Genomic DNA, 24,463 nt, shown 5'->3' on the forward strand with positions numbered 1-24,463 from the left:
AGATTTTTGTATTGTGCTTTAGGATGCTTGTTATTGTATTGTGCTTTTGCCTTTTAACTATTTTGTGGTCCTTTTGTTGTCACTGGTCCTTCTTTTTTTCTTTTTTCTTTGGTCCTTCTATTGTTTGCTATGTTTGTGTAAATAGACATGATTTTGTGTCTTTATTTAGTGTGTAGTTTTGTCAATATTCTATTGACTAAGGTAGTTAAGGCATTGTATTAATTAAGGCTTGGTATGTGGCAGATGAAAAAACGGATGACCTTGTGACATTTAATTTCTATCATGGAGGTAAGCTAGTTAAAAATGGCTCAGGTGAGAGAGCATGGTCTTACTTGGGTGATTTAGTAAGTTGGTTTGACTACACAAAATCTGAGAATATGTCCATGTTAGAGTTGTGGGCTATGACTAAAGATATTGGTTATGAGGATGGTGTGGCTTTTTATGGTGAAGAGGTTGGGACTAGGAAACTAATTAAAATCAAAACATATGGCAGTATATTATAACAATATAAATGGATTTCCTAAGAGCCTACATACAGTGATTGTGATATATATTGGGGATGAGAATGAGCTAGTGCAAAATGTGCATGAGGATGAGCAAGTGCAAAATGTGCATGAGGATGAGGAAGTAGTAAGTGAGTATGAGGAAAGCGAGGGATGATGAAACTTATCTAAGAACCTATGAGCGTATGATTATGCCTATGATAAACCAAGACCAATTGATTAAGACAAATTTACCTCCATTGATGCCTCCAAAATATCATAAACAACCTGGTAGGCCAAAGCAGTCAATGAACAAGGCTGCAAATGAACCCAAACAAGCCTCAAATCCATACAAGCTTCCAAAGTATGGATTCCAATAAAATGTGGCAATTGTGAAGGAAAAAGCCATAATCGGAAAGGGTATAAGGTATGCACTACCCCTTAGTTTGTTTTAGTGCATTTACTATTTAATTGTATTTACTAATTCCAATTCATATATTCTTCTCAGGAGCCTTGGAATCATAACTCAAAGCCTCCAAAGACTAAATAAACTCATAATTTAATTTACTAGTATTATTTGAATTTGACATTTTTTTTTTTACTGTGTTATTTTGCAGGTGAGAAAGAGAGATTGTACCCAAACGCAAAATGGAACTAAGGCTAAAGGGTCAACATATCAGCTCTCAGACATAAGGAAATGGACTATGCACAAGGCAATTGAGGAAAAGGAAAGATTGAGGACCTAGTTCCCAAGGGGCACAATCGACCCAACAACCTCAAACTGAAAGCCACCAACCTTCAAATGAGCCACAAATGAGTCAATGAAGGCCAATTTCACAGCCTACAATCACTACAAAAGGAAGTCAAGCTAGGAAGAGAATGAAACAAACTGCAATGGTTTTAGGAATGTTTGAATGGATATGTTGTTTTGGAATGTTTGAATGGATATGTTGTTTTGGGATGTTTAAATGGATATGTTGTTTTGGGATGTTTGAGTGGATATGTTGTTTTTGGGAGGATAGTGCAAAACTTCCTTTGTAAGCTACTGCATTTTGGGTTTTGGGGATGATTTGTGATGGTTGTTTGTAATGGATATAAGTAATGAATTTTGGTTTATGGGATGATTCCAGGTTGAAGTGGATATGAATTTGTTGAGGCCCAAAAAATCCAAGGTTGGGTCCAAATATATTTCTAGTCTAGTATGATACCTAACTTGGGAAGAAACCTAACTTGGGTACACAAGAGTTCGTCATATACGCTTGAACACGTGCCACACCAAGCAAATAAGCAATACGTCACGCTACAAGTTTAAGTAGGCTCAAGCCACGAGAATGCCTAGGGCTTACTGAGCTGGTTGCGGTATGGATGGTTACGAGTTTTCATGAGGCCCATTGATGAGTCGAGAAATGGAAGTTTTGGGCTGCTTGGGAGCTCAGAAACTCAAGTCCATTTCTTGAGCCCAAATATATGGGTAAGCATAAAGAAGAGAAAAAAGCCCAATACTCTAGGAAATTAGCCCATTCTCTTAATGTGTTAACCCATCACCTTAGAAAGGCCCAAGTAGCCAAGGAAAATATATGCAGCCTCCAGCACTTAGCTGGAGACAAAACCATGACAAAAGCTAAAAGCCACTCACGTCTGCAGGCTGCTGGGAATCTCTAGCATATGGCCAAAGACAAATCCCAACACAAAGTCATCCAAAAAACCAAAGGATACTTGAGCAAAACACCCTTTAGACCAGCGCCATTACTAACTCATTTCTCCTACCAGCTCTTGCCATGAAATAAAAGAGAAAATAAGGTGAGGTAGTAGCCAAAAATAGGAGTTTAACACTGAATCAGCTGCGGGAAGGCCTTAGAGCTCCCAAAAGTCTTGTCTTTGTGTGTTTGGACAGAGGAAGATTTCACAAAAGAGTTTGAATCGAATTAAGAGAAGAGAAATGGAGGAGAAGACTTAGCAAAATTGGAGAGAACCAACTAGGGTTCCTTGAGAAGAAAGAGCTTCCAACGGCTATAAAAGAATGTACCTCCTACCCATTAAACACAACCACACCCACTACTTCACCACTAGCTACAACACACATCTAGAGAGCAAGCTTCATCTCTCATCCCTGAAACTCTGCAATTTCTAGCCTCATTCCTCCATCTCCTCCCATTTTCTCTTCTGGTAAATCGTTCCAGAGCTTGACAGAGCTTTCATGAAGCTGCCGAAAACTACTCAACACACCCATTGTTATTCCCCCATCTTTCTCTCTTCAACGAACCCCTTTAAAATCCATTCCCCCTTGCTTTAAAAACTCTGTTTCTCATAGGAAATCGCAGCTTTTTCTCTCTCTCATGCTAAACTCATGAATACTCAACTCTCATGCCACAAGCTTCTCATGTCAAGCCATAATATTTATCTGTAAGCAACTGTTGATTTCATTGGTGAAGAGGACCAATGTGCTTCATAAGGCTCAGCTACCCTTTCAAAGCACTCTTGGGTTCTAATTCTTGAACTCAGACTCAAGGGGCAATTTCATACATTTGGCTCTTTACAGCAGTATAGGCCTATCAATAGCTGCTGGAACGAAAAAGCCCCTACAGGATTTAAGGTGGAATTAATTTTGTCATTATACTTTCATAATTATAGAAATTCAAGGACATATACTAATTTCTGTCAATTTTCTATAACTATGTGCCCATCACATGAGTGGTATTTTTGTCCTTTAGTGCCCTCAAACCGGAAAGAAAAAAATATCATTTTTTGTTCATGTAATTTATTTGTATTTTAACTTTTGCCCCTATAGTTTTCGATTTTGTTTTACCATTGTAGTTTCATAATTGTAGCAATTCAAGGACACGTCAAAAATTTCATCAATTTCTTTCACGGTGTGCCCTTGAACTACCACAACTATGAAACTACAATGACAAAACTAACAAAATTGAAACTATAGGGATGAAAGTGAAAAAACCAGTAAACTACCCGGATCTAAAGTGACTTTTTGCCAAAGTTTTAAAGTTTAATTTAATTGATGTACATGTGTCATCATTTTAAATTGGGAACATATAAGGTAGAGAGAAAATGGGCACATTAGAGAGTTTTTATCAAAATAACCAAAATTAACCCCACTTAAAAAAATGTAAGTTTTTATAAAATCTTTCAAATATAGCCAAAAACTCATTTAAATGGACACAAATGCCCTTAAAAATTAAAACCCACATAAACTTTTAAAGTTACAATATATTTTGAGTCCCAATTATTGAAATAGTCTTGGTATTTGACTAACGATCAAGGCTTTGAAGAAAATTAATGCGTGAAATCGTAGGTCTCCAACAAAACCATCGTCTCACAAGTGCCCATCCTCTCTCATTGAGATTTTGTTGAGTGATGATCAAGGTCTAAAATATCGATGATATCGAAAATATCGGTAGTCCAAAAATATGGAAATTTAGATGGAAATATCGGGATATTATCGATATCGATAAAAATTGAATAAAAGCCACGGAAATTGTAAGAAAAACTTGAAAATTTTTATTGAAACTTTGGAGAATGTTTATTTAGTCAATTATCTATGAGTTTATCACAAAAAATTAGAAGGAAATGCATTGCATGATGGATTTAACTAATTTAAGTTGATTATACAGTAAGCGGGCAAACACTATGAGTGTAAAAAATATGTAATAATTAATGAAAAAAGATTAAATACACCGTAATCATTTATATATAATGATTTACTATAATATTTTACACTTTATACATTGCATGGTAAGATACATGAGTGACTTAGTACCACATAGAGTTCCTACGAGGTTCAAAATTTTCACTATCTTCATCATCTCTATGTGTAGAGTAAGTGTATTGTGAAGAGTAGTCATCAAATGATAAATCCCCAAAATAGTTTTGCATGTAATTATTAACATACCACCCATATAAATATAAATATTTTAGCATATTATCACAAAAACATAAGTGATATGATGTTTAAGGTGTTGGAGGAGTAAAATGGGAGGGGTTCATATCCCCTTTGTGCTTTTTTCTCCCCTTTTTCCCTTTTTTTTTAAAAAAACTTTTTTTTTCCTTCACATCGATATTTTCGATATTTTAGCGATATTACACCGATATTTTGAAAAAATATTGCTGAAATGTGAGCGAAATTATCGACATCGATATTTTCCGATATTATCGTCGATATTGTCGATATTTATACGATATGTACATGGATATGTTCCAAAATATCCGTGATTCGAAAAAACTGAAATATCCTCGATATTTCCTCGATATTATCGATATTTCAGACTATGGTGATGATAATCTTGTCTAATCCCACGTTGGCCAAGTAAGAAGAACTTATAAACTCACTTGCTAAGCAAAGTAATGCTAAAAAAAAAAAAACAATCTTGCTGAGTATGTGGCACTCGGATGGAATAACCTAATAGGTAGTCAACTCCTGCCCTCTATCAACATCAACTAAGAATAAAATTTCTAGCAGGCTTGATTCCTCACCCTTAAAAAATTAGTTTAAGAAAATTATAAAATTAAATATTCATCCATTATTCACTACTAGCCTCTTCGCAAGCACTTCCGCGCCTGCAAGAGACTTTTTTATTTTTATTTTTTATATTTATAATTTAAATTTATTTAAAATTGAAAAAGATAATAGGTAGTTGTGTTCCATAAAAATAGGAATTATTATCTAATTTTTCTTTTAATTTTAAATTGTTTTAATATGAAAAAGTGTGAATTTACCATATTATCCTCATTTAATTAATAATGTTAATTCTTAATGCTTGGATTAACTAAGGGCATTTTCTGGTATTTTGAATGTTTCACCATTCTCTACCTTTTGCTTTATATATATAGATAATTCATAAATTTAAAGAGTAAAATATTACACTCTATCTACGAGGTAGGATGAAGTGCAATTGAATTCATGCAAGTTTGTCGATAATGCCCAGTTGAACCACATCTTGAACTCGTAGCGTGATGGGATTCCCTTGCCTATGCCAAACTTGTTTTGTGTAATTGGTAGTAGGACAATTCCATACGTCATTAGAACAAAAACCTCATGACTGAATAGAGTTTTGTATTTGATCTATTGTATAGTGTATGTAAAAGCTTTTACACTATTATTCATGAGATCAATCCCAAGTTTATAGTGTTCAAATTCGTTGGACTTTCTTCTACCATAATAGGCTTACTTCTTCTTGGATTTCTTAGTTTTTGTTTTAATTCTACAATTCGTGGAACTTACAAGTATTGGGACTGAGACCAAAGAGTAGAAAGTATAACCCACGCCACCCAAACCATCACACCATCAAAACACACCTAAACTGATGAATATTTCAATTCCTAGTTCCTATCATGCCAAATAAATGAAGAAACAATTAAATGAAAGAAGCAACCGCATGAAAGTACAAAATATGCAAAAAGAGAAAGAAGAACATCACTCACCAGTAGTTTGATCAAGGCTACAGACATGCGTGCTCACCTGACCAAGGCTACAGACGTGCGTGTGATTCCAGACTTTGTGTAGTAGGGTTTTATTTTTTAGGTTTATGTAGGTTTTAATTTTTAAGGGCATTTATGTCTATTTATGTGAGTTTTTAGTTATATTTGAAAGATTTTATAAAAATTGACATTTTTTAAAGTGGGTAAATTTTGGTTTTTTTTTTTATAAGGTTTTTTTTTATCACAAAACCTCCCAGAGGTTTATGAAAGTATCAGATTACGTCTTTTTTTTTTTTTTTTTTTGGTTGTTATTCGTGGTCCTCAAGGTTTATATACATGCTCACAAATAGTGCTTTTATAAAAAATTCTGTTAGTTTGCAGATGTGACATATATATGGAGCTCATATATCCAATAATATAGTGCCATATGTATTTAAAATACAATATATATGTTTTTAAATAACTGAAATTTTAGAATACAACTTTTCTTTTGGTTTTTTCATTTTTAATTTTAATGAATTTTAAAATTTAAATTTATTTTTAGAATATATATATATTGTATTTTAAATACACGTGGCACTATATTATTGAATATATGTGCTCCTCATATACGCCATATCAGCAAATTAATATAAATATATTTGTGGGCAAATATATTAACCTTGAACTCGAATGACATAAAAAACAAGAAGTAAGTAATTTGATAATTTTGTGAGCCTCAGGCACGTGTTGTGATATAAAGCCCTTTTGATAAAAAACCCCACAGTAGATCTGAATCGTATATAAAACCATAAACCCTAACCCTTTTAGGTCGAAGCTGACAGTTTGGCCTCCGCTCCTCTCAAACTGTCAACTCTTCATCCCGTCTCTCTGTTGTAAGGTAAGACCTCTTCAAACACCCTCTTTCTCTCTCTATCCAATCTCTATCACCGTATTGTTAGTATTTTTTATCCTCATTGGTTATGGTTCCAGCGAACTGAAGACTTAGGGTTTTGTGTTGGGTTTCAGTTTGTTCGAATTTCATTCCCTTTTTGTCAAAATTATACCATTTCTTATCACGTTATAATTCGTAACTAACCAAAGTTTCAATTTTCGTTGGAAATTCTCTTTTTATAAGCAGCTAAACATGCCTGTTTTTTGCCCTCTGTTTCATTAGTATAGTTAATCCAGTTTGCATCTTATGTACGCATGTATCGCAAATTATGATGCTTTGGGGACCATATTTTCTTTTGTTGTTAAATTTGTCATGGTAAAAAAAAAAAGTAAAATGTTTTACTGCTTGGTTGGTTGTTTTCTGAGTTCTGTCAAATACGATTTAAACCACATGATCCACCGCTTGTGCAGGCCCCCGTCAATTCCTTCGAGTATTTATTTTTATTTTTAACTTTGTTATCTAGTGTTTTGACATCGATTACTTTTTCATGATGAATGTTATGAATTTGGTGATGAAATTAGTGATTAATTATGTCAGTAGATTAGGAGGTCCACTACATGTATTTAGTTTATCCATGTAGGGATTCTGTATGCCACATGTTGGTATTGATACATGTTATATGCATTTGTCTGGTGGCTGATGTGTTGTTGGTGTGGTTGTTGTCATTTTTGGGTTGAGAAATTGACTCTTGTGTTTTAAAAAATATTGTGAATATAAATCAGATGTTTTAAATCAAGTGATTTTCTGTGAAGATCAGCTTTTGAAATGGTTTCTACTTTCGGTGTGTGGCAATCAACCTTGGTGTTAACTTGATATATATATATATATATATATATATTTTTTTTTTTGTAAACAGTCCAATAAGTAAACATGGTGCAATATAACTTCAAGAAGATGACTGTTGTACCGAGTGGGAAGGACTTCATTGACATTATCCTGTCTCGCACCCAGAGGCAGACTCCAACTGTAGTCCACAAGGGTTATGCTATTTCCCGCCTCCGTCAGTTCTATATGCGTAAAGTAAAATATACCCAACAGAATTTTCATGAGAAGCTCTCCACAATCATTGATGAGTTTCCTAGGCTGGATAACATCCACCCTTTCTATGGCGACCTTCTTCATGTTCTCTACAACAAAGACCATTACAAGCTTGCACTTGGCCAGATCAATACTGCAAGGAACCTTATTGGTAAGATTTCCAAAGATTATGTGAAATTGTTAAAGTATGGTGATTCACTTTACCGATGCAAATGTCTCAAGGTCGCTGCTCTTGGCCGCATGTGCACGGTTATAAAGAGGATTGGTCCTAGTTTGGCTTACCTAGAACAAATTAGGCAACACATGGCAAGGCTACCTTCAATTGACCCTAATACCAGGACAGTATTGATTTGTGGCTATCCGAATGTTGGAAAGAGCTCATTCATTAACAAGATCACTAGGGCTGATGTGGATGTCCAGCCTTATGCTTTTACCACCAAGTCACTCTTTGTGGGACATACAGATTATAAATACTTGAGGTACCAGGTAATTGATACACCAGGGATTTTGGACCGCCCATTTGAAGACCGTAACATTATTGAGATGTGCAGCATAACAGCTTTGGCTCACTTGAGAGCTGCGGTCTTGTTTTTCTTGGACATCTCGGGGTCTTGTGGGTACAGCATTGCCCAACAGGCAGCTCTTTTTCACAGTATTAAGTCTCTGTTTATGAACAAACCATTGATTATAGTCTGCAACAAGACTGATTTGCAGCCACTGGAGGGTATATCTGAGGAAGACAAGAAGTTGGTCACGGAGATGAAAGCTGAAGCTATGAAGACAGTGATTGGTCAAGGAGGTGAGGCTACCAATGATGAGGGGGTACTCTTGACCATGAGCACTCTGACTGAGGAGGGGGTTATTGCTGTAAAGAATGCAGCTTGTGAGAGGTTGTTGAATCAGAGAGTGGAATTGAAGATGAAATCCAAAAAGATAAATGACTGCTTAAATCGTTTTCATGTTGCAATGCCAAAGCCACGTGACAATAAGGAAAGACCCCCATGTATACCTCAGGCAGTTTTAGAAGCTAAGGCTAAGCAAGCAGCAGAGAAGGAAAAGAGAAACACAGAAAGGGATTTGGAGAATGAGAATGGCGGTGCAGGTGTATACTCTGCCAGTTTGAAGAAGAATTATATCTTAGCTAATGATGAATGGAAAGAGGATGTCATGCCAGAAATTCTCGATGGGCACAATATATACGACTTTGTTGATCCTGATATTTTGCATAGGCTTGAGGAATTGGAACGAGAAGAAGGACACCGTCAGGCAGAGGAGGGTGATGATGATTTTGAGATGGATGGATTGGAATTGACTCCAGAAGAGCAAAAGACATTGGCTGAGATAAGGAAAAAGAAAAGCTTGCTTATTCAACAACATAGAATCAAGAAAAGTACAGCAGAGAGTCGACCAACTGTACCAAGGAAATTTGACAAGGACAGAAAGTTCACAACAAAGCGAATGGGGAGGCAGCTATCAAAGTTGGGACTTGATCCGACTAAGGCAATTAACCGAGCTCGAAGCAGATCTGTCTCAACTAGGGGCCGGAAGAGGGAGAGATCACTTGACAGGGATGATACAGATGGTGGTGATGCTATGGATGTAGATACACCCAACAAGAAGCAACGCATGTTATCTAGATCCCGTTCGAGGTCAAGATCAAGGCCTCCAACTGAAGTTGTTCCGGGAGAGGGATTCAAGGACTCTGCTCAAAAGGCTAAGGCACTACAAAAGGCCAATAAATCTAATAAGATGAGAAACAAGAATGCTCGCCGTGGAGAGGCAGATAGGGTCATTCCCACTTTAAAACCAAAGCACTTGTTCTCTGGAAAACGATCAATTGGAAAAACTCAAAGGCGTTAAAATATTTGAGGTACTCAGACACATTGCATCACTTTCAGTTCAGCTTGTCTTTGTTTTGAGTACTCATTGGAAACAGTTATATATGTTGATTTTCCTTGTTCTCAGACCAGATTTAGGGATGCGTATGCTTTGTGCATATCACATTGTTCTTGGGACCAATTGCATTCTATTTTTTGTGTCTATTACATGCATACCTCATCAACTTGTGCACCCATGTATCGGATGCAGATGTGTGAGAATAACAATCTCGTAGCTACCATTAGGAAATTTTTGGTCCATTAGGAAATGCTAGTCATATTTATCATTAGAATTAATCTCCTGTTCTGGGGTGTTGATATCACTTAACTTTTGAAGGTTGAAAAAGTATATGTCATGTGCTCAATGTTTTTTTTTATGTTTCTGCCAGTAATCAATATACTTTCTCTTCTTGCAGGGAGTTAGGTTTGTGATTTGCTGTATTATGCACCATGGAGTGTACTTGCTGCTGAAAAAGAACTTGGTTCTTTCATCTCTGGTTCGGCAGGAGATTGCAGCACTCGAGATCATGCAACCAGAGTCTCACAGTTTCCTTATTTTTCAGTTCTGTTTTTGTTTACGAAATTTTGGATCCGAGGCATGCCTCAGTTACAGTATTTTGAGTGGATTTGGATTTACAGACATAGTTGTCTTTACTTTTTGCTTTTGTAATTTTCTCGTTTGACGATATGTGAAACTTGGCCCAAGTTAAATTGCTATTTGTTGGTTTTTATTCATCTGCGAGCATAGTTTAAGATATTGTAACTTCTTGTTATCAAGTGCGGGATGGGATTCTGCAACTTCCTGCAACAAAAGAGTGATGAAGCATTTTTATTAAACGTGGGCGATTGAACAAATTCTGAGCTATTTTTAAGATCCAGTTATGTTGGCCTTTCTAATACTCGGGTTTTTTCTTTAATTTTTAGTTCTTATTCTCTTATCGTTCACTTTCCTCATATTGCAAGTGCAGTTTTGTGATCACTGAAATCAGAACCGAGGTTGCCCTCATTTCCACGAGGGTCATGCTTTTCTGCAGAGAAATGTATCATTCTTTCTTTCTGCGGTGGACATAAAATGAGGGTTGAAAAGTTATTTCGTAGAAGAGTTACTTTATTGGCCCATTTCGATGTTCAATATTCCTTCTCTTGCCTAACGCATGTTATTTTTCAGATTATGAATCAGTACTGTTACAAACGTATAGAGGATGGCTCTCCATATCTAGCATAGGAACTCGTCACATGATAGATGATCTAAAAACAAACGAATGCTCCAAGTGGAGGAAGAAGAAAAAAAAGAATGCCAATGTGTTTCAATATTTTCTATGTCCTATTAGGGCTAACAACAGAAAGAAAACAGCTACTTTACAGGAAATGGAATAATGTATTGTGATCATCCTATGGAGAGAAGGACGGATCAACCTCTATCCGACTACATCCGGGCAGTTTCTTCAAACCCATCCGTCTCATTTCGTCACGAACCTTATTAGCATCGTCCCATCTATTGTGATTAGCGTACGTATTTGACAATAGAGCATAAGTTCCAGTGCTTACTCCTCTACTCTTGAGCAGATCATCCCTGACCCTCTCAAACATCTTCTCATTCCCATGAATCTTGCAAGCATTTAGCAGTGCTCCCCAAACAGAGCCGTCTGCTTTCATTGGCATTTCTTTAATGAAACCCTCTGCTTCCTCCAAGAACCCTGCTCGGCCATACATATCAACCAGACATGCGTAATGCTGTGTTTTAGGGACAATCCTGTAAACATCTTTCATAGCATTAAAGAATATCAACCCTTGATCAACTAGGCCTGTATGACTGCATGCTGATAACAAGCCAAGGAAGGTCACATCATCAGGAGGAATCCCGTGGACTAGCATGAGTGAAAAGAGCTGCAATGCGTGCATACCATGGCCATTCATGGCCATGCCGCTTATGATGGTACTCCAGGAAATGATATCCTTGCAATCCAGGCCTTTAAAAACCGAAATCGCCGTACCCACATTGCCACACTTGACATACATGTTGATTAAGGCATTTCCTACATTGCCGTTCACCATGAGATCTGGCCGCGTACTTACATAGTTATGCACCCACTGGCCTAAACTCAATGCCCCAATCGAAGAACACGCTGACGATGCGTTGACGATGGTAGCCTCATTAGGCTCAGCTTCTCCTCTTTGCACCATTTGTTGGAAAAGCGTCACTGCCTCTTCACAAAAGCCTCTTTGTGCATAACCACCCACCACGCTAGTCCAAGAATACACATCTCTCTTAGGCATATTTACAAACAGGTACCTAGCACTCTCCAGAGACCCATGTCTCAAATAGAAATCTAACACTGCATTGTCCAAAATAATATTCCTTGCACGTAAATTCCTCAGACAATAGCCATGAACAGCTTTACCAGACTTGAAAGCTCCTAAACTAGAACAAGCAGACATAACAATGACAAGAGTAGCATAATTAGGCTCCACATCCATGGACATAAACTTAAGAATTGCTTCCTCTACAAAGCCACACTTAGCAAGACCCGAAATCATCGAAGTCCAGGAAACGACATCCGGGAGTGGTATCGAATCGAAAACCCGGGTAGCGGAAACAATGTCAGACTGAATTAGGTAGAAATGAAGCAGTGAGTTTTGGATGAAAGTATCGGAAAAGTGACCGGATTTGAGGACGTGGGCATGGATTTCTTGGGCTTTATTGCGTGCATGTAGCAAGCAACAAGCCTTGAGAGCATAAGTGAAGGTGTAGTGGTTATGGGAAGTTGGGTGGTGGAGCATTTGGTTGTAGAGAAAGAAGGCATTCTGTGGGGTGGGGGAGTTTGTTAGGTGTCCCAGTAAAGGGTTTAAGAGTTGGGGTTTTGGGTTTTTGATGAGTAGGGCATGGATTTGGTTTAGTTGTTGTCTCATTGTAAGATGAATACATGGTCATGAATCGCCTGAGCTAATTCAGCGGGAAAAAAGAAAAGAAAAAAAAGCATGCGCCTGGCAGCCAACAAAACGCGAGAAAGAAGATGGCCCAAATTATTTATTTATTTTTATAACCTAGCAGAGGACGACGTCGTCTGGCCAAAAGCCTTTATTATAAAGTTTTAATTGAGAAAAGCCTTTATTAAAGTTTTAATTGAAACGCATGTTTTGATTATAAAGGAGGGGCAGCTCGTTCTCCTTGGATTATGGACTAAAATATCAATAAGATCCCTAGTAAATTTGGCTATATTTCCTTCAAATTCAATTCGCCTTAACCGTAACCCTTCACTGTTTGTTTCTATAAATAATACCCAATTTTTATCAACCAAAACTCATGATTAGGATCCAACTTATCAAGTTACCTTATTAAGCTCAATATCTGATTTATTATAATTTTAAGGTTCCCAAAATACGCTTATTTACAATTCAAGATGTAATGGGGTGGTGTTTTAATTTTTGGTTCCCCAATTTATTGTGGTGATTTCTTCCAGAATTTTTGTTTGCAATTAATTATCAGTTTTGATTATGGGGTTGATTGGCATATTCATACATTTTGATTATGGTTTTAGTTTGGAGATTGGTGTTTTCATTAGGGTTCCTAAACGCGGGATTTTTTGCTGAGGGGTTCCTTTTGTTGCGGATCAAGAAATTTCAAGTATGGTATTTCTTTCTTTTTCTTTTTGTGAAATTGTTTTATGATTTTGGTAGGTAAATTAGTTTACCCCTTGTGCCCATCGTCATTTTGTACCTGTACATAGTATGCACTGCAGACTGATCACCCTTGTGTTTTTTTTTTGTTGGTCCTTTTAGTATTTTTTTGATTCTATATATTATTTTGCTATACATGATTCTGTTTCTGTTTTAAATTTTTTAGATTGACACTCTTGTATACTAATCAGAATTGAGTCCATGTTTATAAGCAAAACAGGTTTGTTAGTTTGGTAGGTTTTGGCGCACACTACATGTTCGATGAAATTCCCAAGTGTTTTTGTTTGTGTATCATTCGTTTTTGTTATTTTTTGCATAATTTGTTTTGTTTGTTTTGTTTGATAGGTACCCCCAAGCCAATCGCTCAATATGTTTTGTTTGTTTTGTTTAATTGGTACCCCCCAAGCCCATTGCCCTTTTGTACCTGTGCATACTAGATTAGTTTGTAGGTACATTAGTTGACTCTGATTATGCAAAATGTTTGGTTATCAACATGAACTCAACTCTGATTACTCCATTACGTACAGTGACTCAATACCAAATATTTATAAGGATAAAGAGAGTGGATTAGGATTTATACATGATTCTGTTTATATATATATATATGTTTAACTGTATACTCTTATATAATGATCATAGTTGAGTCCATGTTTGTTAGTTCAATACGTAAATTATTCGATGTTTTCATTTCCTAATATAAGCAATGTGTTTTCAATATTGGAGTCCGGACTAAGCAAACTTATCTCAATTTAGCATTTTATTTATCTTTATGTTCGTATTTATTTATTTTTTTCATTTTTGGTATTGAGTCATCATCTTGTTATCTTTTTGCTATTCAAGGTGGGTACGTACATGATTTAAGGGGGTGTATTCAATTAAGATTTAAAAAGAGTTAAATGGAGTTATCAAGTTTATAGAGTTAAACATATTTCAATTGATTTCTATAAACCCCACATAGAGTTTGATTGAATTCCTAGATTGATTTTAATGGTGTTTGTTAGAGTTTTATCATAGATTTTAAAAGAGTTTATTAGAGTTCTAAAATGTTTTTTTTTTCTTTTTTTTCTTTTGGGGTTGTTTATCATTTTTCTAGATTTTGAAAAGAGAAAAGTACCTTTACAAAAACATTTTGTAAAGAACGTCCAAACCATATACATCCAAAGAAAATAAAAAAAAGGGCATCTATTTTGTTGAAATTTGCAACCAAATAAGGATTTATGTCTGCATGTTTATGAAAAATACGCAAAAGTAAAAACATAAAAGTAATTTCATGACCAAAAACTATAATTCTAAATGCATAAAAATGAATAAGTATCTGCTTCATTGCTCATCTTTGACTCCTGTCATTCATAGCATCTCTCCACATATCTGAAGATATCCCAATCCTCCATTGGTTAGCATTCTCGCGTTGTTGTTCTTGGGTTTGAAAAACTTGGTCATAATTATTTCCCTCATTTTCTAGTAATGATGATGATGTTGAATTCTCGTTGTCTTCTTCAATCGGAAATTCATCAGAACGACACTCCTTGCGGAGAAAATTGTGCAACCCTGCACAAGCCAAGACTAAATATGCTTGTGTCTTATATGGTAATGGAGGGGCAGACTTAAAAATTGTGAATCGTGATTTAAATATACCGAATATTCTCTCGATTACATTTCTTAAGGAAGCATGTCTAAGATTGAACAACTTAGCTTAAAATAAGGGTAAAACCAAGACTAACTATGCTTGTGTCTTATTTACTATAACGAATGAAGTAGTCATTACTTAACTTAAAATAAGGGTAAAACCTTGTACCTTCTCTTATTTTAGCTGGCACTGTGGATCCAGGTTTGACCATCATCTCTGAGGCTATTGTGTTTAAGGCCTTCAAAACTTTGTTGAAATTTTTGCTTGTTGTGAAATGTGATCGTTCAAATGTGTCACGAGTTTGACAATATCGAGAATTTTGACCAACAGTGAGTACAAATGTTGCAAGTATTTCTTCAATACAAATAAATCTTGTATCATGCAAATGCGTTTTCTCTCTAATGATTTTTGCACATCAGGGTACATCCTCATTCAATACCTTATTTATACAATTGTACCCAATTGTAGAAATTGGGCATCGAGCTAACGAATGTTCAATATGACCATCGTGTATGAGAGCCATTAAAGCATTGAGCATTTGAGCTATTGCTTCTGTTGCCATCAACAATATCTTAATGGTTTCAGAATCATATCTCTCTAATTCTTCGTCGTCCATTTCCTCCTCTTCTTTTTCTTCCTCGATTTCTTCATTCCATAGTACTGCATTTATTTCTTCTATCTCTATTAATAACAAAAAAAAAAAAATGAAGTGCACATATAAAATTGTAAATAACTATATAGATTAAAATAAAATACCATTAATAAAAAGACAAAAATGAAAAAGCATAAAGGCACATAAAACACAAGCAATATTCATAAGTAACACACATAAACATTACCCAAATAATTCTAAACCAAAGTTCAACAAATTCCAAAAAATAAAAATAAATAACAGCAACTAAAAACAAAAAAATTAATAATAACAGCAACCGAAAAAAATAATAATAATAGCAAACCTTGACAAGCACACACGTTATATATATATGCTACTGTTCATCGATATACGGTGATGTACAGCAACAACAAATATTCAAACACACGATGAAGGGCCATACATATATGAAAACGTGAAAAAGAGGAGATTTTTTACCTTCACTTCACAAGCACACACGTTCAAGGACTGGAAAGCGTAGAGTACGTTCAAAGTTTCTAGGGTTGACATAAGATCCGTCAGTGCCTTTTGTATTTATACTTACCACTTTACACCTAAATTTTGTTTGACTTTTAAAAAGTCATAATTGAATACACCTAGATTTCGATGTATTTTTTTAATATCAATTGAAATCTAAATTGAATACACCCAAACTTTTAAACTCTTTTAAAATCTTAATTGAATACGCCTCCCTAAATTTACGCTTATGCAGATTAGGAAAGAAATAAATTCTTGATAGGCAAAAACATGTTTGTTAGTTTGGTAGGTAAACTAGTTGTGACCCCCCCTGTGTCCATCATCAATTGGTATTATTCTTTTGTCTCAGGTTTTCCACACTTGCATTCTCTTTTGCTGTTGTGCGGTTCATCCATTCGATAATATTACAAGTTCTTTTGTTTCGGGTTGTCTACACTTGCCTTCCTACAAACGCTTTTTTGATATTTTTATTTAATTTTATTGTTACATGATGCTGTTTTTCTTTTTAAACAAAATGTTTAGATTGATATTCTTGTACTTTCTTTGTTGCATCAAAAATTGTGTAAGAGCAGCATGATGTCTTCAAAAATTGTGTCCTCTGTTTTGGTCAACCAAATTCAATCTAAACCGTTGATTAAACTGATTGAAATTTTCAAGGATTTCAAGAAGAACTATGGGTTGGACTTTTATCATCACAATGGATGGTATGGTAAAGAATTAGTAAAGAAAATGGTCCATGGTGATGAGTCATTGTCGTATAAACACTTAGCTTGGTACATGAGAGTTGTGTTTAGCTCAAATCCTAGTTCACATTGTATGTTGGAGTATGACCCAAAGACATCCCGATTCAAAAGGTTTTTTTTATATATTCTCCTTCCATGCTTGCATAGAAGGATATAGATTTTGCCTGCCATTGATATTCCTTGATGGGACATTTATTAAGAACAAGTATAAGGGTCACTTGCTCGCTGCTACTGGGAAAATGGGAACCAAGGTAATGAAATAAGCTTCTTTTAACAAAAAAAAAAAAAAAAACATTTAAATTCAATTGATGCCACTCTATGTAGGTAAACTATATGTTATTTTTTAGGTAATACTGTTTTATATTTAGGGGTTTGTTCGTTACTATTTTATTTTACAATGTTAAACACCCACCCGGTTAGGTTTTTTTGTTTGTTTGTTTTTGTTTTTGTTGTTGCTATGTTCGTCTCATGAAAGCCTAATTTCAGTTTGTGACATATCTGCCATTACAATAAATGCAATGCATATTTTCTTTTTCCTCAGTTGTTGGACGGGGAAAAGAAAAACCAGCAGCAAGGGCTTTAGAAACCATTACAGCAAAGGATTCAGTCTTTGCATCCTTCTTGAGCATCGTCTCCCGGTGTTGGGCCTTTTTACGAACAAAAGAAAACGACTCCTCTAATTTTGACAATGGACTCAACCTCAACAAATCTCCTCTAATTTTATCTAACTCATCATATAGACCTACATGAAATTCATAAATACTGTCTTTCTGTATCTCAGTCTGTCGAATCTTCGCATCGTCAGGGGATTTCATGTTGATTGGACGACGACGGTCATGTTCCAACCAAAAACTCTTGAGCTCAACAAAGTAGGATGCAATATCGCAACCTCCTTAAGTAATAGGGGTTGCTTTACACCGTAATTCATAAATCTTCGACTCATCAAATGCGTCATAATACATATGGGCTGTACTCTCTCATACATCTTCAGTTGTTGGTAGATCTAAGAACAATTCTACCAACCATCCTTTAACAATGGAGTCCTCAATACCCCACAAATCAAAGCCCGGAGCGTCTTCCTCCACTTGTGCCACCTTCTGTGTCAAATAACCTTTTTTTCCCTGGCCTGACAAATGAAGCAACATCATCTTCGACCAAGTGCTATAGTTCTTTCCATTCAACCATATGGTGAATGGGGCAATGGAAGTATCATTACGAACTGTAACAATTGGTTGCGCCATGTCAAGATTTTTATGGATTTCTGAAGCACTGGAAGCACGGTGGGGCTGTCTGGGGTATCTTCGAAAGCCATGGAAGAGGGAGAACAAGTTTGGATAGGTTGGTGTTGTAGGAGTCTTTTGTCGCACTAGGTTTGTAATGACAAGGCTCAGCCATTGTTTTGCGACAGCTGGGTTTTTTTTTCCTTTCTTTTCTTGTATTCGACGCTAGAGGATGCTGATGGGTAGGGTTTGTATTTTTGTTTGAGAGACTAGGGTTAACTAGCTTTAATACCAACTAAAACTAAACACATGATGGAATAATTGTGATTGATATTATATTTCTCCAAGAGGAGGATATATATATATACAAGTACAAGTTCACTTTTCCTACAACGAAAAGTAATTAGCTAATTACAAGGAATCCTAACTAGGTAATTATTCTAATTAGGTAATGTGAATTACAGCAGGAAATCAGGGATCACGGGATCCCTGAATTATGGCTCATGACAACAAAAATATTTTTAAAAGTGTTATAACATACCTATTCTTCCCATGCCAAATATTGATAGGCATGCACAAGAGAATTTTGAAGAATTTTTTGTGAGCCCGCCAATGACAAAGAAACCACCATGGAGACCCAAGGTGAAGCGTATCAAATTGTTAGGGGAACAATTCAGGCCAATAACAGTAATATACCTACCACATAGGAAAAATAACATCGCAAAATCACTTGTGCTCATCTAAGGATTTTGTCGAATACATAACGTGCACAATTGAAACACAAACTCAACCTTTTGGTAGCGGACAAATTATGCAAAACATAAAATACCTACTATAAAAACCTAATTTTAAATGTCGTTTTCTGGTTATTACTGAATGAATAATTTACTTATTCATTGGAGGGCTCCATGGACGTGCAAATTTTTGGGTAGATATGATCAAACAGAGGAGACAAACAAGAGAGCACTAAAATGCAAAACACACAAAAACGTATTTCACCTGCAATATGCAAGAAGGACCACACACACACTTGCTACGTCGGTGTTGAATGTTCTGGAATCGAATGCTTCAGTCGGTGTCGTCTTTTCTTGGAGATTGGTTTGGTGAATGGAATGTACCTGTGAACCCAAAATTTGAATAGTAGAGACATTGAGGGGATTCTAATGTTGGAGAATTTATGGTTTCAATGATGGGAATTAATCAAGGCTGAAATGGTGATAAACTGAAATTGTTCTGAATGAAACGTTCATGGCTAGTGATTGAAAACAGTTGGATACATATCTGGAATATAGTGGCAACTAATGTAAATACATAGAATATTAGGACCTCTTATATCTTAGGGGGCATTTCAGTTTGAATTTGAGTTTTGAACATAGTTAAATAGATAGATGGGTTTGTGTCTAGGGAATATAAGTTGTAGGGGCCTATATTGGACTCTCTCCAATATCGCCAATATTATCGTTTTTTCGGGACTAGGATATTTTGGGACATATCCATACACATATCGTATAATTATTGAGAATATTAATGATAATATCGAAAAAATATCGATGTCGACAATTTCTCACATGCTTCAACAAAATTTGGGGAAAATATCATGATAATATCGAAAATATCTCGAACACGGAAAGGGGTATTCGAACCCTTGCCGTTCCACTCCTCCAACGCCTTAACCACATTGTTGCTGATGTTTTTTGTGTTAGTAAGCTAAACTATTTATATTTATATTGTCTTTCTTGAGCTGTTTTTGAAAGAATTAGATTTTCATATGAGCATGTGACTTTTCCATTTCAATTACTCACCACATTTCCACAAAGTATGTTTACTCTTCATAGTACACTTACTCTACACATAGAGATGATGAAGATAGTGAAAAATTTGAACCTCATAGGAACTCTATGTAGCACAAAGTCATTATAAAGTATAAAATATTGTAGTAAAAATCATTATAAATAAATGCTTATGGTGTGTTTAATCTTCTTTCATTAATTACTACATATTTTATACACTAATTAACATATCAACTTGAATTAGTTAAACCCATAATGCAATGCATTTTCCTCCAATTTTTTGTGGTAAACTAATAGGTAATTGTGAATAAACATCCTCCAAAGTTTCAATACAAATTTTCAAGTTTTTCTTACAATTTTTGTGGTTTTTATTTAATTTTGTACCGATATCAATAGTTTCCCGATATTTTCATTAAAATTTCCGTGCTTTTGAATCACCTATATTTCCAAAACCATCGTTATGTTATACCTTGCCTTGGACAGCTTCTACGTTACATATACAGTACTTGTACAAGCATTCTAAAGCAGAGGGTTGCTGCATTTGTTCGTCACATGATGCTACAATTCACAACATTGCAAAATTGCAGAGGGAAAAATATCCCCGAGTACAATATTCCGACAATCATCAAAAGCAAAATCATTTCCTCACTAACAAATTTAATATCATTTTCACACGACTTTAATCTATAGGGAGGAATTCTTTGCAACGCTCAGAGATTAAAAACGTAGCCTCCAATTTTCATTTCTTGCGTAGTGATATACAATTCTTGAATCTAACTCTCTTTTGCAGGATCAATGAGTTCTTCGTCTATCTTGAAGTCAAAGTCTAGGTGCCCTCTTCACGAACAGTTTCTTCAAAAAATGATTTCTAGGGAAAATCTGGACAGGTTCATCTGTTGGTTTATAAGTGTGATTGCTGAAATTTAATTAGAACAAAGAAGTTTCTATTCTTCGTTTAAAAGGCAGCTTTGGATCACTGTCCAAGTATGCAGCAGAAAATGTAATAGTCTTGTGCCATTTGTCTTTATCTCATAGGGTAGTTAAATGAGTGGCTAGGATTGAATTATGTAATGAGGAATATTCCATTCCTAACAGTTTTGTCAGAGCATAATATATGCATGTTATATTGGAGCTAAGCTAATACAATTTTTAGCTAGCTTCTTCTCCAATCTCTCTCTCTCTGAAATTCTCTCCTCTTTCATCTAGCCAATCGCTCTACATTTCTATAAGCCTTATTACATTGATGATTGAATAAATATACAAGGTAATGGTCTGTATATGTTAAAATGGCCTCAGAGCCAGGTTTGATCAAATAACACTGGGCGTTTAGAGTTGTGAGCAATCGAAGTTTGCAGCTGAGTTTGAGTTTTGGAGATCTGAGTCTAACATGGCTGGGTCAAGTGGTGGTGAATTGAGAGCACCAGTTTTCAATGGTGAGAACTACGATTTCTGGAGTATACGGATGAAGACCATCTTCAAATCTCATGGACTATGGGATTTGGTGATCAAGGGATTCGATAGTACGGATCTGAAGAAGTCAGATGAATCTAATGCTAAGAAAAAGGAAAAAGAAGAATCAAGTGATATTGGAAAAGACACGTTTGCTATGGTAGCATTAGGATCAAAACCTTCTTTAGTTCTTTTGACCGGGAGATATTCACGTCTTGTTGCATCTTGTAATGGTCTGACGAACCCTGGTACTGAAGATTTCGACACATCTGAATTGCTCAACTTGGGTAAAGGCATGGTTGTAGACTCCTTCAAGAACTTCATATCACTTTTCCCTAACTTCCTTGGTTTCACTTCTTCTCCAAATGGGGATTGACCTTCCTTCCTTCGGGATGATGAGACATAACGAAGAACAGGAATAGCTACCTTCTGTGAATCTATCGGTAGTGATCCCATTTGTCCGAATGCAGTGCTTTTTGGCTTATTATCGCTATTTTCTTCAGCGGAAAGGCATTTTGACTGCTCATCTTTTCTTGGTATGGCCTGGCCAGTTGAGTGAACCTCAACGGGAATAACTTCAGATGCCACGTCTTCATCGATGTAGAACTTGGCGTCGGCGAAATAGGATTCGGCTTCGGTAAATGGCTTGACATCACCTAGGATTTTCTTTACTCCACCTCTGTAAAATTTGAAACATTGATGTAAAGTTGAAGGTACTATCCCATTTTCATGTACCCACGGCCTTCCTAAGAGAAGATTGTAGGAAGTCTTAGCATCAATCACGTGAAATAGGGTGTTTGACTTTAAGTCACCTATCACGAGCTCAATTCTGATCATGCCCATGGCTCTTTGCCCTCCTTGATTGAAGCCTTGAATCATGAGCAGACTTCGAGACAATTCGTCCACGGTGATGCCTAACTTTATCATTGTGGATTTAGGCATTATGTTTACTGCTGAACCTCCATCCACGAGCATGCGACTAAGTTTCTGTTCTCGCACATACCGGACACGAAAAGCGGACGGTTGTGTGGTTTGGATCCTAACAAAAGATCTTCATCGGTGAATGTGATGGAAGCACATGTCGCACAACAGATAGCACGATCTTGAGACTCAAGGCTCTAATTTTTTGGCCTCCCTTATTTGATTTGGATGAATATTGAGATCCATCAACGTCTTTACCAATGCTATGCGTATTGCTTCAGGAAGTTCCACCACTTCCTCAACATTGAAGTGCGATGGTGAATCTTCTACCTGTGTCAGGACCTTTTGCTCTTCATGAGTTTCCGATCTTCCTTCCGAGACATCTTCGTCATCTACTTGATAGCAAGTTGTCATATAAACAGTCTCCATTGGTCCTCTTACGAAGAACATTTTGGGAAAGTATTCTTCTAGCGTAATTGGAATTCGTGGTTCTTGGATTAGTGGTCCACTTTCTTGGCCAGAATCTATCTTCACCATTATTCTGGTTTTGGTTTTAGAGCGTTTGTGCTAACTCCTTTTTCGCCGCTCCCTCTTTGATTGAGTATTTTGTCGTTGAGGAATGCGCTTCGTACGAGGTTTCCGCCGGGTAACGAGCGTCCATCCTTCATTGTCATCGAAAGATGAATCACCAATGAAGCCATCACCACCTTGATTGTTCGGTTTGCCCGCCACTTCTTCTGTGCAAGGATCAGTCACCTAGTGTATGCCCCTTGTTGATTGGAATTCCAATCTTTTTGATAATGCGGGCAGCGGCATCGGATCGAAGGATCCAAACACAATTGTGGCAACGTTCGCATCTGCGATTTCGTCAACATCCAACTCAATCCTTCCTTGCCTAGCCAAGTTCATAATTAGCTCCTTCAACACGAAGCACTTCTCTACCGGATGGCTGACAATTCGGTGGTATTTGCAAAACTTAGGGTCGTTGACTAGGTTCATCTCTTTAGGCCGCTTACATTTCGGCAATTCGATCACCTTCTTTTCGAGCAAGTCCTCAAGCATACCAGCGACATTGGAGTCAGGAAAGGGGTACGTTTTTTCCTCTAACTCCTTCAAAGTGCGTCGACGTCTATCCACTTCTCGAGATGGCTCCATCCTTCTGACTTCTTTCTTCTTGTCTCGGGTGGAGATTTTGACGGGGACGGTGTTTATTGTCATTGCTTCCTTGGTAGGCTTCTTGACAGGTTTATCTGTCTTTTCTCCTTTCTTTGCTCCATGACGGGCTCATGCTTTCCTCCGTGACTAGCTATACTCAACTCCATATCATGGGCACGAGTGGCTAGCTCCTCAAACGTGAGGGGTTTAATTCCTTGTAGAATGTAAAGTAACCCCCAATGCATTCCTTGAATGCACATCTCAACGGCCGATACCTCCAAAAGCCTATCTTTGCAATCCAGGCTTAACGAGCGCCATCGATTGATGTAATCGACGCCAGGTTCATCTTTCCATTGCTTGGTATTTGTGAGTTCCATCATACTCACAGTGTGACGAGTGCTATAGAATATGTTCAAGAATTCTCGCTCCATCTGATCCCAACTGTCAAGGTAATCGGACTCCAAGTCTATATACCAATCAAATGCATTTCCTTTCAAGGAACGAACAAATTGTTTCACCAGGTGGTCGCCCTCTGTCCCAGCATTATTGCATGTTTCGACGAAGTGTGCAACATGTTGTTTTGGGTTGCCCTTTCCATCGAACTGTTGGAATTTGGGAGGTTGATATCCTGTTGGCATCCACAAGTTGTCTATCCTCCTGGTGTATGGCTTAGAATACATGAGCGTGTCTCGGGAAGGTGCTCTGTATTGAACCCTGATGGTGTTTGCGATCATGTCCTGAAGTTGTTGGACTGACAAAGAACCCACCGAGGCGGCGTCACCTTTTCCGTGCGACTTCTCACCCGACTCTGTTTTATGACCCAATCTTTTCTCACTGGATTCAGCCTCATGATGTGGTCCTTTCTTGTGTGCGTCTTGACCAGGCTCCTTATCCTGATGCCCTTCCCACTTGTTGTTGATGAGAGAAGCAATCTGCGCATCCTTCTCCTCGACCATCTTAGTCAGTTTGGTGACCGCTTCGCTCATATGG

General features: G+C 36.7%; 2 protein-coding genes across 2 annotated transcripts; one reads left to right on the forward strand and one right to left on the reverse strand.

Moving 5' to 3' along the window:
- Nucleotides 1-6,674: 6,674 nt before the first annotated feature.
- LOC117624862 (nucleolar GTP-binding protein 1-like) lies at nt 6,675-10,496 on the forward strand. The gene is made up of 3 exons (XM_034356352.1): nt 6,675-6,792; nt 7,703-9,754; nt 10,178-10,496. The coding sequence occupies exon 2, from the start codon at nt 7,717-7,719 to the stop codon at nt 9,742-9,744; it is 2,028 nt and encodes a 675-aa protein (XP_034212243.1). The 5' UTR covers nt 6,675-6,792; nt 7,703-7,716; the 3' UTR covers nt 9,745-9,754; nt 10,178-10,496.
- Nucleotides 10,497-10,914: 418 nt separating this feature from the next.
- Nucleotides 10,915-12,741, reverse strand: LOC117625792 (pentatricopeptide repeat-containing protein At1g08070, chloroplastic-like). Its single transcript, XM_034357351.1, has one exon. It carries the CDS (start codon nt 12,669-12,671, stop codon nt 11,154-11,156), a length of 1,518 nt encoding a protein of 505 aa, XP_034213242.1. The 5' UTR covers nt 12,672-12,741; the 3' UTR covers nt 10,915-11,153.
- Nucleotides 12,742-24,463: the final 11,722 nt, after the last annotated feature.

Source organism: Prunus dulcis, chromosome 4 (assembly GCF_902201215.1).
Source record: "Prunus dulcis chromosome 4, ALMONDv2, whole genome shotgun sequence".
NCBI lineage: Eukaryota > Viridiplantae > Streptophyta > Magnoliopsida > Rosales > Rosaceae > Prunus > Prunus dulcis.